At 38.1% G+C, this 16,385-nt stretch overlaps 1 protein-coding gene across 3 annotated transcripts in view; it reads right to left on the bottom strand.

Annotated features, from left to right (window-relative positions):
- Nucleotides 1–1,334: 1,334 nt before the first annotated feature.
- zfyve21 (zinc finger, FYVE domain containing 21) overlaps nt 1,335–16,385 on the bottom strand; it is a 32,489-nt gene continuing 17,438 nt past the window's right edge. For all 3 annotated transcript variants that reach the window (XM_078562442.1, XM_078562444.1, XM_078562445.1), the window contains one exon: nt 1,335–2,718. In XM_078562442.1, the coding sequence (XP_078418568.1) occupies nt 2,683–2,718 (36 nt within the window). In that variant the 3' untranslated portion in view covers nt 1,335–2,682. The remainder of the gene's footprint in view (nt 2,719–16,385) is intronic.

Below are 16,385 nucleotides of genomic sequence, written 5' to 3'. Positions count from 1 at the left end.
AAGCCAGTACTTGTCGCCCATCCCCTAATTGCCCTGAACTGAGTGGCTGCCAGGCCATTTCAGAGGGCAGTTAAGAGTCAACCACATTGCTGTAGTTTTGGACACACATGTAGGCCAGACCAGAGTTAGTGATGTTTTTACAACAATCGATGATAATTTCATTGTCACCATTACCAAGGCTAGCTTTCAATTCCAGATTTAATTGAATTTAAATTCCGCCATTTAAATCAATGATGGGGTTAGAACCCATAACTCCAGAACATAGCCTGAGCCTCTGGATTACTAGTCCAGTGACTGTCTCTACCCATGAAGTACTGTTAACATTTTTTATTGAATTGTATTTCCCCAAATTTTTACTTACTGTAATGTTTTCCTATCCTTCTAGATTCTTTAGATCTCCTTTGTGCAAAGCAATGAAGGCCTTCCTCAGATTAAGGGTATGATATGGGCAGGGTCGACAAAGAGAAGGAAGATTTTAAAAAAGCCTGATTTCTCAGACTTGAATTTTCTAAGACTTGTCACAATTTTCTTCATCGAAATCGCCACCAAAGAATTGCTGGAATTTAAAAACACCAAGTAACAATTTCTTCCAGGTGATCATGTTCCATTAGGAATTTAGCCATCTGCGAAGTGACAAACCCTTAAAACAAATGATCGTAGAAAAAAAAAATCTTTCAAGCCATTCAAATCTGATTGCTGAGGCGCACAAGTTCTCACGGCACTACTAATGAATGAACTGCAGGAAAGGGCTCTTTGTGCTTGTTGCTTTAGGACTTCAAATCAGGCATTCCAATTTCTAGGTCTTTAGTTTTGCAAGAACTTAGATTTTTAAGAAGGTACAAAAAGTACCAAGTACAGAGGCGATTTGGTTGAAACATAAGATCCTGTGGGGTCTTGGCAGGGTGGATGTGGAGAGGATGTTTCCTCTAGTGGGAGAATATAGAACTAGGGGTCACAGTTTGAAAATAAGTTGTTGCCCATTTAAGCCAGAGGAGAAGAAATTGTCTCTCTCAGATGGTGGTGAGTCCCTCAGAAGGCAGGTGAAGCACAGTCTTTGAATGTTTTCAAGGCAGAGGTAGATAGATTCTTGATAAACAAGGAGGTGAAACGTCATCATGGGTACACAGGTACAGTCAGATCAGCCATGGTCTTACTGGATGGCAGAGCAGGCTCAAAGGGCTAAGTGGCCTACTCCTGTTCCTAATTCGTATGTTCGTAGCATTAATTCTAGCCAAAGTCCTCAGCTATAAATTCCTCAGGGTTCAGAATGAAGCGGATTCTATTGCATTATTTAAAATAATAGAAACCCAATTAAAACATAACATGAATGTACAGAAGTTTATATTTGCATTTTATTGAGTATGGATAATTTTATACAGGTGCTCAAATAATTACACTCATCTGAGATATCCATAAAACATGAATACAGGAACTGACAATGCAATATATCAATTAAGATCAATCTGCTACATAACCAGAAGCTTCACACCCATTTTGTCCAGGAAATGGAATCTGGTACTCCCTTTCTCAAATCAAATTACATTGTTACTATTTTCTGAATTATTTCATGCTAACAGAAAACATCAGTGTAAAATTAGCATCAGTTTTCTGAAAATGTCATTTCTCAGGGCTATCTAGCATATTACAGGCCATATCCATCTTTACATTTATTGGTGATCCACTGAACTAAAGGGGTTAGGCTTTTCCTGTGCAAATGATCAGCTTTTATTTTTATCCAGCCACACAGTAGTTTTGTTTTATGAATACATATAGTGTGCATAAAGCAGTGTGCATAGCTGCTTTCAATTTTTTTTTGCACAGTACATCCAATTATATTCATTGTGATTACCAAATAAGTTAAGAAAATCTAAAATCATTAAAGTAGTCCCCTAATCATCATCCTCTAATACCTTTACAGAGTAGCAGTATGAGCACAGGAACAGACATGGTTATGCAAAGTATTCACTATGTACATGTAGTTATTTCCTTTGGTATACCAAAATGAAATTTCAACTTTTGAGGGAAAAGGCAAGCAACACTGAAGTTTTAATTGGAACTGAAGATGATATTCATTTATACTGACTTTAGCACTTCCTGCCAAGAAATTAAAATGTAAACATTTTCTTCCCTCAGTCACTACAGGCAAAAATCACCTGCTGAGTACAGAGCTGGAATCTAAAGTTTTCTGAAGATTAATGCAAATTGTACTTATTTCCCACTTTCCTCAATATAATTTTATAAATTTATATACTTCATATTGATAATGTAATAAAATAAAGCAATCTACTTCAGAAGTGCATTCTGTAACAAAAAGGTGTTTTATTTTAGCAGTCTTGCACTGCAGTTCAGTTAGTGATAAAAAATAGGAAGATTTAACAAAAATACTTAGCAAAGTTCAATTTAAATGTGAAAGGTTACATTTAAAACATTGTAAATTCTACGTATTGCACTATACTTTAAGAATACTTCAATGCACCAAAAATATTCCTGAAACATTTGTCGCATCCTTTCTAAGAAGTATTTTCAGAAAATCACTTTAATACAAAAAGTATTAAGAAAACCTCACTGCATATCAAATCAGTGAGCAGATAAAACTGAGTAAAACTGGCTAAAATGTTGTTTCTTCCCATTTCTCTTCAGTCTGACATTCAATCTTGACATTTTTCAGGAACTCCAAAAAGGTTATTGGTCTCTTGATTCATATAGAAGCTTGGCAGCCTATGGATTTGGATAGGTATGGGGATGGTTGAGGGGGGGTAGTGAGAAATGAAAGTGTATGGGACAATAAACACATCATTAATTCTGAATCATTATACAACACACACTCTCTTACTGTGGTGTGCAGAAAAACACAGCTAATCTCCAAGCTAAGTAATGTTTTTTTTACATAACATCATGCATTCACACATTGCTCCCTCCTTTGGTACTAGTGTTCAAATCCAGCCAAGACTGGTGAAATGAGTGTCTCCATTCTGATGGCAGTGAAGAATCCATGTGAAATGAGTTTGGGCCATTTACAATTAGCAGTCACAGGCTGACAGCACGAATGTCCACAGTCGAGTACAAATTGGTAATCTCATTCAAAATCTTATAAGGACAGATAGTGGTTAAGATTTATTTTGGTGCAATATGAGTGCTCTTCTGTGGTTAAAGTTGAAATTTATTTTTCATCTCGCCATCTATACCTAAATTGCAAGAGCATGAAAGATAGAGAAAGATAGACTGGCATTTATATAACACCTTTCATAATCTCAGGACATTCCATTTTACAGCCAAATAAGTACTTTTGAAGCATAGTCACTGTTATAATGTAGGAGACATAGCCAAGTTGGAACCATTAAGCTCCCACAAACAATATGAAGAGCAGATAATCAAAACAGTGATGGTATTTGAGGGATAAATATTGATCATGACAATGGGGTAACTCCCTTGCTCTTTTTTAAAATAATGCCTTGGGATGTTTTACATCCTGCCTAGTATGCAGATAGGGCCTTGGTTTAATGCCACATCTGAAAGAAGGTACCCGTGACAGTGCAGCACTGCCTCTCAATGGAGTGTCAGCCTAGAATTTTGTGAAGTCAATGGAGTAGGGTTTTGACCCATAAACTTTGACTCAACCAAGATTGCTACCAACTGAGCCATGGCTGACACTTTTGCCTGGTGCAGAAATGGAAAGGTGTTCCATTTCCTGCTCTGAGAAACCTCAATTTAACAGGCACATCATCTTTAAAGTTACATCCTATAGAAAGAAAAAAGACGACAACTTGCAGTCATATCAACTGCTTCACAATCAATGAAATTCAGTCACTGTAGCAGAAACATAGCCTCCCTGTCCAAAAATAGCAAGATAAATGCACAGGTAAGCTAATTTACTGATGTTGAGGGGCAAACATTAGTTCGGACACAGAACTCCTTTTCTCTTCCAATTGTGCCATGGGGTCTCTTATGTCCAACTGTGGCATGTCTCAGTTTAACGTCTCATCCTAAAGAAAGCTCCTGACAGTAATGCACTTAAATATCAGCTTGGATTACATATAGAAGTCACTGGAGCGGGGCTTGAACCCATGACCATTTTAACTCAGTTGAGAGCGATACCACTGAGCCAGACTAGCAGCTAAATGGAAGAAATCAGCTATTGGAAAAGTGCTCAAGGGAACCAAATTTCAGATTCCACTTGGAACCAAGAGGCAAAACCACGAAAGCTCCAGACATCATGTTATCATTCGCAACCCTCGAGGCATCTATCCACCCAGCAGCACTTGGCAAAATCCATTCTACTTTGCCACTCCCCCTCCATCTTAAACAGGAAAATCCAGGCAGTGGCAGGGAACCTGTTGTGATGTGGGAATTACATAGTTGAAACTGCTACTAGATTCCATTTTTTAAAAAAATGGGTTATCATCTTCAACTGAAAATGAAAATGAGAATAATGGTTTGCTGGTGCCATGGGGAAGGAATTGGTTAAGTGGAAAAACAAAACATACAGCAAAAATGTAAATAGGCAATTATCTAAAATGATTGCGGGTAAAGTCTCATTCCAGGGATTTGAGCACAAAATCTAGGCTAACACTTCAGTGCAGTAATGGGAGTGTTACAGACTATTAATCATTGTCTTTCAGCAGAGACTTTAAACTCAGGCCCATCTTTACTCTCAGGTGGACATAAAATATCCCATGGTGCAATTTAAAGAGCAAGGGAGTTCTCCCCAGTGTCCTGACCAATATTTATTTCTCAACTAATAGCACTGGAACAGATTACCTGGTCATTGCCTCATTGCTCTTTATATGAGCTTGCTGTGTGCAAATTAGCTGTCATGTTTCCTGCATTGCAACATGTCAAGAGTAATTCGGATGTCCTGAGGCTGTAAAAGGTGCTATAAATATAAGTATTTATTTCTACAAAAAGAAAATTTCACACAAAATCGACAAGTATCAGTATCTAATTCTGAAGCTAGATCAAATATTCGACACACAAGGCCAGCATCTGGAAGTTCTTGTAAGTCAATATTCAAAAGAATCAGTTTGATTGCAATATGCTGTATCAATTGAAAGAATATTTTAAGCACTTTAAAACAAAACAGATGTCTATATGTCGCATTCCAACCTGAACAGGTAAAAAATATTAGCAATAATCTCCAAGCACCTGCCCCAGCTGTAGGACAGTACTCCACCATGAGTTAGTTATCACTGCTTCCAAGCATGGAGGAATAAGAATGGAAAATTATAAATGGACATATCCCATCTGCCAGTTTATTAGACAAGACAAACTCCATTGTCTGTCTCAATGAATGTCTCAAAACAGTCCACCAACCTCTTTTGAAAAGCAAGTGGTTACTATGGATCAGCTATGTAGTCCTCAGTTTACAATAAACACAACTTCTCTTTCCCCTCCCTGCCCAAGTGTTGATCTTTCCACTAGTACTCTGAACACACCAATCTTGTCGGGTTGCTTCACTCTCATATTTTTCAGCCATCCAAGTATCAGCTGTGGCTCAGTTGATAACATTTGGAGTCACAAGGTTCCAGGTTCAAGTCCCACTCCAGGGCTTGAGTGCAAAAATCAAGGTTAATACTCCAGTGCAGCACTGAAGGAGCACTGCACTGTCAAAGTTGCCGTCTTTTGGATAAGGAATTAAACCAGGGCCACATTTGCCTGTTTGGGTGAATGTAAAAGATTCCATGGCACTAATGTGAAGAATAGTAGGGGAGTTATCTCTGGAATCCTGGCCAATATTCATCCACAATTAACATCACAAAAAAAACCCAGATTATTTGGTGATTATCACATTGCTGTGCACATACTGACTGTCGCATTTCCTACATTACAACAGTCCCTACACTTCAAAAAGTATTTCAATGGCTGTTAAGCACTTAGATGTCTGGTGGTTATGAAAAGCAGTATATAAGTGCAAAACAAAAATAAAAATAAAAATACCTGGAAAAACTCAGCAGGTCTGACAGCACCTGCGGAGAGGAACACAGTTAACATTGAGTCCGTATGACTCTTCAACAGAACTAAGTAAAAATAGAAAAGAGGTGAAATATAAGTTGGTTTAAGAGGGGGTGGGACAGGTAGAGAACAAGGCAAAAGAGAGAGAGACAGAAATCCTGTCGGAGAGAAGAGCAATACTTCTTCAAGGTAGGCATTCCTTGAAGAGAAGTGACAGTCAATTAAACACTAAGATAAAAGCAAAAAACTGCGGATGCTGGAAATCCAAAACAAAAATAAAAATACCTGTAGCACTGACTAATCTAGAATTTTCTGACCTTATCTTTTCCCTGAATGGAATCGAGATATTTGTCACACTGTTTTGCTAGCACAATTCTTATTTCCAAAGATTAAAAAAAAATGGTTAGTGCATCAATGTTCTCCAGTGTCCCTCAATATTAAGATGCATACCATCAAAGTTTGGTAGCTTTAAAAAAAAACACTATTCATTTCACCTGCCTCTTGACCACTTAATGAGTGACCCTTTCACATTTACCTTCATGCTCCCACTTACCTGCTCTGTAAAACACAATATTTAAAAAAAAGTGTCTCAGCCATTCTTTCATCCTCAAATACAAGATGGTTATTTTTTGCATCAAGTAATCCCACGCTCTTCTTTGACTATTATTTCTTGTGCCTTAGTTCCCTTTTATTTTGGCCTGCACTCTTTTTCATAATTTCTAATCCTAATTTGCTTCCCCTCTACACTTTTGTATTTGTTTTTTCCTATATCATTTTCCCTTTTTTTTAAAAAAAGAACCTATTTTTTTGCTCTTATCAATGCAATTCTGCTCTAATACAGACCTGTCACTGTCATGAAGCTATTAATGTATATAATGTTATGGAATTTTTTTTTTTTAAATAGAGGTTTAGTCTGTGGGTGTGTCTGTTAATTGAATTAAAGCCAGCTAGTCTGGGTGCTTTGATGTATAGTAGTTTTGAGATGTAAACAGAGGTAGAGGTACACTGGCATTTTGTTGAATAGAGGGGAGTGAAATCTTGCACCTAGCTAGGAGACACCAAGCAATGTTTATATTACTAATAAAATTGGTACTATGAAAGAAGTTCAAAGGGCCTGGTGATACAATGATAACTTACATTTAAAGGGGAGTGCTGGGTATAACAGAAGGGAGTGTGTGTGAGAGAAAGGCAGAGGCATGTAAGATCAAAGCAGCTGTAAGCTTACAACTGTCCGCAAAGGGACCAAATTGAAAGGAACCTAATTTTGAATTTATGGTGAAAATGCTTTGCCTGGTGTCTGGTTAAGTCTATTGGTTACTGTTGCCTTAGTGGAGATTAATTTGGGAATTTGTTAAAAAGTTATGATAGTAGTAATTTGTAGCCATGTGTATGTGTTTTATACCTTGTTGTAAATTAATAAATGTCTCATTTAGTTTGATATAAAAACCTCTTGAGAACTGATGGTCTTATTCTTGAACTCAGAGCTGTAGCTCAAAACGTACCAATTGAAAATATAGGTTATGACAGTTGTTTAAAGTTTCCCTCCAGGATTTTAAATAGCTCAGCCTTTACAAACTGTGTCATTACAGTTAAGTCTACCCAAATAAGTTTAACTGTACCTTTTCGTGTCTAAATATATTTTACTATAGTTTCATGTACCATTTTCCCCCCACAAACTTAGTACAACAATGAGAAATTATCTTGGCTCAGGAGATCAAGATGTAGAATCAGTTTGGGTGAAGATAAGAAACAGCGAGGGAAAAAAAATGTCATTGGTACAAGTAATCTATAAGCCCCCCCAAAAGATGCTATGCTGTAGGGCAGAGTATAAATCAAGAAATAATGGGAACTTGTGAAAAAGATACTACTGCTATAAATCGTGGGTGACTTAAATCTTCATATAGATTAAACAAATCAATTTGGCCGAGGCAGCCTTGAGGGCAGGTTCATAAGAGGTGTATTCAGAACAGTTTCTTAGAATACATTGTGGAACCAACAAAGGTACAGGCTATTTTAGATCTGGTAATGAGACAGGACAATCCTGTAGGAAAGAGTGATCATAACAATAGAAATTCACATTCAGTTTGACAATGAGAAGCTAGAGTCTGAAATGAGTATCTTTTTGATTCTTTCACAAGATTTGGGCATCACTGGCTAAGCCAGCATATCTTGTCCATCCCTAATTGCCCTGAAGGTGGTGGTGAGCTGCCTTCTTAAATTGCTGCAATCCATGTGGTGTAGGTACACCCACAGTGCAGTTAGGGAGGGAGTTCCAGGAGTTTGACCCACTGACAGTGAAGGAATGGCAAAGTAGTTGCAAGTCAGGATGGTGTGTGGCTTTGAGGGGCACATGCAGATGGTGTCCCCATGGGTCTACTGCCCTTGTCCTTTTAGGTAGTAGTCGTCGTGGGTTTGGATTGCAGTGTCAAAAGAGCCTTGGTGAGTTGCTGCTGTGCATCTTGCAGATAGTACACACTGCTGTCAGTGTGTCAGTGACAGAGGGAGTGAATGTTTAAGGTGGTTGATAGGGTGCTAATCAAGTGGGCTGCTTTGCCTTTGACGGTGTTGAGCTTGTGTTGTTGGAGTTGCACTCGTCTAAGCAAATGGAAAGTATTCCATCACACTCCTGACTTGTGCCTTATAGAAACTCTTTCGAGTTATCAGCAGTCACAGATTGCAACTCTTTCGAGTACAATCACAGTTCTTGGTTTCTGGGAGTGGGACATGAACCCACAACCCTCTGATTCAAAGGCGAGGGTGCTATGAACTGAGCCACAGCTGACACCTCTTGTGCCTTATAGAAGGTGGACAGGCTTTGGGGAGTTAGGTGGTGAGTTACTTGCCACAACATTCCAAGCCTCTGACCTGCTCTTGTAGCCACAGCATTTATATGGCTGGTCCAGTTCAATTTCTGGTCAATGGTAACCCCCAGGACGATGATGGCGGGTGAATATGCAAAGGTAAGACCAATGATTATCATGGAGAGATGGTTAGATTCTCTCTTGTTGGAGATGGTCATTGCCTGACACTTGTGTGGTGCAAATGTTACTAGGTCTTACTGTAAATTGACACAGACTGCTTCAGTATCTGAGTCGCAGCAAATGGTACCGAACACCAAATCATCAACAAACATCCCCGCTTCTGACCTTATGGAGGGAAGGTCAATGATGAAGCAGCTGAATAAAGTTGGGCCTAGGCCCCACCCCGAGGAACTCCTGCAGTGATGTCCTGGGACTGAGATAATTGACCTCCAACAACCACAACCGTCTTCCTCTGTGCTAAATATATGACACCAACCAGTGGAGAATTTACCCCACCTCTCCCTGCCACAATTCCCATTGACTCCAGTTTTGCTAGGGTTCCTCGATGCCACACTTGGTCAAATGCTGCCTTGATGTCAAGGGCAGCCACTCTCACCTCACCTCTGGAGTTCAGCCCTTTTGCCCATGTTTGGACCAAGGCTGTAGTGAGGTCAGGAGCTGAGTGGCCCTGGTGGAGTCCAAACTGAGTGTCAATGAGCAGGTTGTTGCTGTGTAAGTGCCACTTGATAGCATTATCGAAGACACCTTTCATCACTTTGCTGAAGATTGAGAGTGGACTGATGGGGTAGTAGTTGGCCAGGTTGAATGTGTCCTTTTTGTAGATAGAACATACCTGGGCAATTGTTGGATTTCAAAGGGATGTTAGTTTGTTTACAACTAGCCAGGTGAGCAAGGCTGAGGGATGTGTTTATTTTTCCCCAAAGGCTACTGACAACATTGGCAACATGAAAGTTTTTATGAGAAAGATACAGTTTCAAATACATATGTAACAATAGAAATTGCATATTAAAGAAAGAAACATATATAAAAAGAAAATGAAAGGCTATGGACAAAGGGCATGTAAGATCTAATAGGAATGTGTGAAACAGCCATCAAGAAGCCTCCAGACATTTGTGTATAAGTCTGCTATGTAAAGTAATTGAAGTTGGAGAAAAAAACATTTGGAATTCCACTGTCAAGTGGTTACTTGCTGGGTTTGTTTTAAATCTAAAATCTATTTTGGACTATTGCCTTAAAGTGGGTGTGTAACCAGGATTCAGGTCAATTAGGAGTTTTAGGATTTGTTATAGTAGTAATTGCAGTCTTACATATGTGCTTGAAACCTTTTATTTTGTTAATAAATATTTTAATTTAACTTTTTAAAAAATCTCTAAAGGTCTTGGTGGACTCATTACTTCCGAATTCAGTGCACTCATCTTGTAATAAATACAAATTGCAAAACCATTGTGATAGTGAAATCAAGTTTCCCTTGTGGATTTGGTCTGCCTGGCACATATCTGCCACGTCATAACAAAATTGGGGGCTCTTTGTGGGATATTTGAAATTCCTTGGTTGGTTTGGAGTTGATGAATCTTAAGGCTATGAGTATGAGAAGCACACTGAATTCAGGAGTTGATGGGAGGGATTTTGAGGTGGTGAACTGCAAAAATGGCTGTATCCAAGGCTAAAACTTGTTTGGAAGTAGAATTTATTACTTTGATTGGGATACAAAAAGTGTCTAAAGGTAAGTTAACAGATTTGGTGGATAAGTTGCAGTTGAGATTACTTGTAGGGACAAAGAAAACAGACATAGTTGAAGTGATAGCACAGCATTTGAAATTGGAAGTGATACCTGGCACTAGTGAGTCATAGCTGGAGGTAGTAAGACTTCAGTTACAAGTGGAGAAGCTTGAACTTGAACAAGCAATGAAAATGAAAAAAGTTGAACTAGAGGCAACAGAAAAAGAAAAAAGGGCAGATAAAGAAAGAGAAAAAAGAGTGTATTTCAAAGAGAAATATAAATGCAAAAACTCCCTCCAGAGGGAGAAGTTAGCAATGGAGGAAAGAGAGAAGGAAATACCGGCTTAAAAAGCTAGACTTAAAAAAAAATCTCAGTTGCTGAGGAAGGTTCTGATGGAAAAAACCCTCAACCTAAAACCAAGTGGGAAGACGTTTACATTTATACAAGCTTTTCCAAAGTTTGAAAAAAGGATGTTGAGGCATTCTTTATTTCATTTGAGAAGATAGCTAAGCAGATTAAATGGCCCATAAGGAATCTGGACATTGCTTTTACAGTCTAGGTTAGTGGGTAGAGCTCATGAGGTTTATGCTTCACTGTTAGAAGTGTCGGTGGATTATGATGCAGTAAAAAGGTCCATTCTGAGTGCATGAGTTGGTTCCTGAGGCATACAGGCAGAAATTTAGGAATATAAGGAAACAGCCTGGATAAACTTATATTGAGTTTGAGAGAGTAAAACAAAGTAATTTTGACCAGTGGATACTGACATTAAAAAGGTAGAGACAACATATGCAGCACTTAGAGAAGTAATTCTTTTGGAAGAATTTAAAGATTCAATTCCTTCAGTAATAAGAACTCATGTGGAGGAACAGAGGGTTAGAACAGGAAGACAAGCAGCAAAGATAGTTGATGATTACGAGTTAGTTCATAGATCTAAACTTTTATTTTATCACCCTTTTAGATCAGTGAAGGATAGAAAGCGGGAAGGTAAAAGGAAGGTAGGTAGTCAGGGAAGAGAAGGAGTCATTGGAAATTCTCAGGAAGTCTTTTCTCAGACTAAGGAGGAAGCTGCTGAGGGTAGAAATGACACTCAAAAATTGAGGTGTTTTCATTGTAATAAGGTTGGGCACACAAAGTCAATGTTTTGGAGGTTACAGGGAAAATCTGTTGCAGTAATTGGAATGCAGAAAAGTTCTGGAAGTAAAAGCACTGTGGGTTCTGAGGTTCAGGCACAAGAAAAAAGTGGTGTGTGTACAGGTAAAGCAGGAAGAATCAGTGATAGGTAAAGAAGTGGGAATATGTTAACAAATTACCCAAGGGAGTTCTGAGGAGCAGGTTTCAGAAATGTCTTAAAATATTGTATGTGAAGGGAAAGTCTTTCCATGTGTACAGGCTGGAGCAGGTAAAGATGTTAAAATTTCAAGGGACACAGGGGCTAGTCAATTGTTAATGTTATGGGATTGTGATATTTGTTGTTCAGGGGGAGAATTGCAGGAAAACGTGATAATAAGTGGGGTTCATGGAGATGCTAAACCTACTCCGTTGTGGAAGGTAAATTTAAAGAGCAACTGGAAAACAGGTGAGGTGATTGTTGGACTAGTGGAAAAATTACCCATTGCAGGGGTTCAATTTATTTTAGGTAATTATATAGTCACATGTGGGTGATGCCTACAGTATTTGAGCAGCCTGTGGAGGTGCACTCAATAGAGGTGTTGCAGAAAGAGCATCCTGGATTCTTTCCAGATTGTGTAGTAACAAGATCACAGACTCAACTTGAAACAGGAAGAAGCTGTTAAAAGGCAGGGGAAAGGTGTTAAACTTCAATTAGCTTCAATCTTTGATAAGATTGTTCAGGAAGAGGACACGGAGAAGTTAGTAAGAATTCAGAAACTACTCTCCTGGATTATGTGGCAAACTTCAGAGAAAGATTAAACAGGGAACATTTAAAGACACCATAGCAAGTGAGGAAAACAAAGGCAGGTAGGAGAGCCACAGCTCGTAGTTTTGTTGCTTGGGGGGGGGGGGATGGAGTGTTAGTTTTGTTACCAGTACTGGGTGAATCATTAAAGGCAAGGTTTAGTGGGCCTTACAGGATTGAAAAGAAATTGGGTGAAGTAAATTATTTAATAACTACTCCAGATAGAAGAAAGAAGCAGAGGGTGTGTCATGTAAATATGCTTAAAAAGTACCTTGACATGGAAGATGACCGAAAGGAGGTATTAGTGGTGGTAGATAAGGAGAAAGAGGTAGAAATGAAGCATTCTGAAATAGAGTTTCCTCTAATAAAACTGAATAATGAGGAGGTACTTGAAAATTTAAATGTAATATTGAATTACCTTCCAGACAAGTGTCAAAGTGATTTGGAGAAGCTATTGCAGTCACACAAAGCTATTTGTGGGAATAAGCTGGAGAGGACAAATTCAGCTACACATGATGTAAAGTGTAAGGGATTCATTTTCGATAAGGCAACATCCTTATAGATTAAGTCCAGCAAAGTTATCACAAGTACAGAAAGAAATGGAATTCATGCTTCAAAGTGACATCATTTAGTTGCAGTTAACTGAAGTTCGCCTATTGTGAAGGTACCGAAACCGGATAGAACAAAAAGATGGTGTGTGGATTATCAAAAAGGTGAATGCAGTGACAAAAGCAGATTCATATCCAATACCGGTTGGAAGATTGCACTGAGAAAGTGGGACAAAGTGTATCACAAAGATTGACTTGCTAAAAGGATATTGGCAAGTACCATTATCGAAGGGCGCAAAGGAAATATCGGCTTTTGTGACGCCTTTTAGACTATATCAGTTTAAAGTCATGCTATTTGGTATGCAAAATGCACCAGCAACATTTCAAAGGCTGACAAACAAAGTAATTGCAGGATTGAGCAATTGTGCTGTTTATATTGACAACTTGATAGCTTTCAGTCAAACGTGGGAGGAGCATTTACAACATCTGGAAGAATTATTTAATCAACTGCAAGAAGCTAACTTGGTGATGAACTTGGCTAAAAATGATTTTGCAAAAATGCAAGTTACACATCCAGGCCATACCATTGGACATGGTAAGGTGGCTCCGAGAGATGTGAAAGCCAAAGCCATCATGGATTTCCCTGTGCCTACAACAAAATGAGAAACTGAGATTTCTGAGCAGGAGTAGGTTTTACTTGAAATTTGCACCAAATTTTAGCAGTGTGGTTGCTCTATTGACTGAGCTATTAAAAAACAAGTTTCAATGGACATAAGAGTGTCGGAAGGCATTTGACCGTATTGACTATGTGACACCAATTTTGGCAGTACCCAAATACGCCAAGCAATTTAAGTTGGCCATTGACGCAAGTGATGTCAGCATTGGTTGCAAGATGATGAAACTGGAATTGAGAAACCGATAGGGTATTTTTCACGAAAGTTGAATGTACAACAGAGAAGATATTCAACGATCGAAAAGGAAACTCTGGGTCTAATGTTAGCGTTGCAACATAAACCTCAGTGCTGCCAACAATTCGTCAGAAACAATCATTTATGCAGACCACAATCCTTTAATGTTTCTGGACAAATTGAGACCGAAGTGCAAGGCTGTTTCAGATGGAGTTTATTACTATATGAAGGAGAATGAAAGGCTATGGCAGAAGGCCATGTAAGATCTAATAGCAGTGTGTGAAATAGCCGTCAAGACGGCTCTAGCCATTTGCGCATAAGTCTGCTATTTAAAGTAATTCAAGTTGGAGAAAAAATATTTGGAATTCCACTGTCAAGTGGGTGCTATGTTAACATGCTGGGTTTGTTTTAAATCTAAAACTTATTTTGGACTGTTGCCTTTAAGGGGGTGAGTAACCAGGAGTCAGGTCAATTAGGAATTTTAGGATTTGTTATAGTAGTAATTGTAGTCTTATGTATGTGCTTGAAATATTTTATTTTGTTAATAAATATTATTAACATGTAATCTACAGATTATATATGTGGCTGGATGAGAAAATCCAATTGCAGATGGATTGTCGAGAGTTTAAAACTCAAAGGGAAAATGGACATTTAAAAACAAGGGCACTGGACTGACACAAAGGATTTGTATATATATATTGTTTTGTTAATGCATGTATCTCGTAATAGATAAGTATAATAGGTAGTGTAAGATCGGTTAAGAAATTGAAGCCCTCTTTTAAAATTATGTCGGTTCATGTTCCCACAAGGATGGAGATGTGACAAAAGTATAATAATTTTCATAGTATTTATCTGGTTTACTGTGAAGTAGGTTTATGGATGTAAGTATAGGTGGTTTTATCTGTGTGATTTAATTACATCTGGAGTCAAGTAGACTGCAAGCTTGAAATCATCAGAAGAAGCTAGGTGTAGAAATGTGCTCGACATGCTAATGAGTAAACATGGATGTTGGTTTAGCATGTAAGGTGTGAAGGGAATTTGCACTTCTAGATAAATGAAGGGATTGTTGGATTTCAAAGGGATGTTAGTCTGTTTACAACTAGCCAGATAAGCAAGGCTAAGGGGTGTGTTTATTTTCCCCCAAAGGTTACTGACAATAGTGGCAATATGAAAGTTTTTATATTATGAGGAAGATACAGTTTCAAAGACATATGGAACAATAGAATTTACATATTAAGAGAGAGAAACGTATATGAAGGAGAATGAAAGGCTATGGGAGAAGGCCATGTAAGATCTAATAGCAGTGGGTGAAAAAGCCATCAAGACAACTCCAGCCATTTGCGCATAAGTCTGCTATGTAAAGTAACTGAAGTTGGAGAAAAACCATTTGGAATTCTACTGTCAAGTGGATACTATGTTAACTTGCTGGGTTTGTTTTAAATCTAAAATCTATTTTGGATTGTTGCCTTAAAGTGAGTGAGTAACCGGGAGTCAGGTCAATTAGGAATTTTAGGATTTGTTATAGTAGTAATTGTGGGCTTATGTATGTGCTTAAAATCTTTTATTTTGTTAATAAATATTTTAATTTTTAAAAAATCTCTAAAGGTCTTAGTGGACTCATTACTTCTGAATTCAGTACACACATCTCATAATAAATACAAATTGCAAAACTGTTGTGATAGCGCAACCAAGTTTCCCTTGTGTGCCAAATGGACCAAAACCACATCATCTACCATGTAATAACACAGAGTTGGCTAAAGTGGATTGGGAAAACAGATTAATAGATAAGGCAGTCGACAAGCGGTGACAGATATTTAAGGAGATATTTCATAATGAGAATGAGAGTCTTAAGGAGGAACTATCCATGGCTAACTAAGGATGGCATCAAATTGGAAAAAAAGGCATTTAATGTTGCAAAGATTAGTGGTAGGCCAGAAGATTGGGAAAAATTTAGAAAGCAAGAAAGGATAAGTAGGAAAATAATAAAGAGGGAGAAAATAGATAAAAGTAACTTAGCAAGAAATATAAAAACATAACAGTTTCTATAAGTATATAAAAAGAGAATAGCTAAACTTTGGTCTCAGAAGAGACTGGATAATTAATAATGAGAAACAAGGGTACAGTGGAGACTTTGAACAGATATTTTGTATCTGTCTTCATGATAGAAGACACAAGCATTCCAACAATTGTGGAAAATCAGTGGACAAAAGAGGAGGAACTTAAAACAATCATCACTAGAGAAAAAATGCTAGTCAAACTAATGGGATTACAGGTTGGCAAGCCACTGGTGCAAATGGCTAGGATCTTAAAGAAAGAAGTGGCTGCAGAGATAGTGGATGCATTGACTGCAATCTTCCAAAATTCCCTGGTTCTGGAAAAACTCTAGTAGACTGGAAAGCCACAAATGCAATGCTCCTATTCAAGAAAGAAGCGAGGCAGAAAACATGAAACTATATGCAAGTTAGTACAACATTTGTTATTGGGAAAATGCTGGACTCCATTAAGGAATTAATAGCAGGATAT

Source organism: Cetorhinus maximus, chromosome 18, assembly GCF_964194155.1.
Source record: "Cetorhinus maximus chromosome 18, sCetMax3.hap1.1, whole genome shotgun sequence".
Lineage (NCBI taxonomy): Eukaryota > Metazoa > Chordata > Chondrichthyes > Lamniformes > Cetorhinidae > Cetorhinus > Cetorhinus maximus.
Note: the sequence above shows the minus strand (reverse complement) of the source record. Positions and strands in the feature narration are given on the sequence as shown.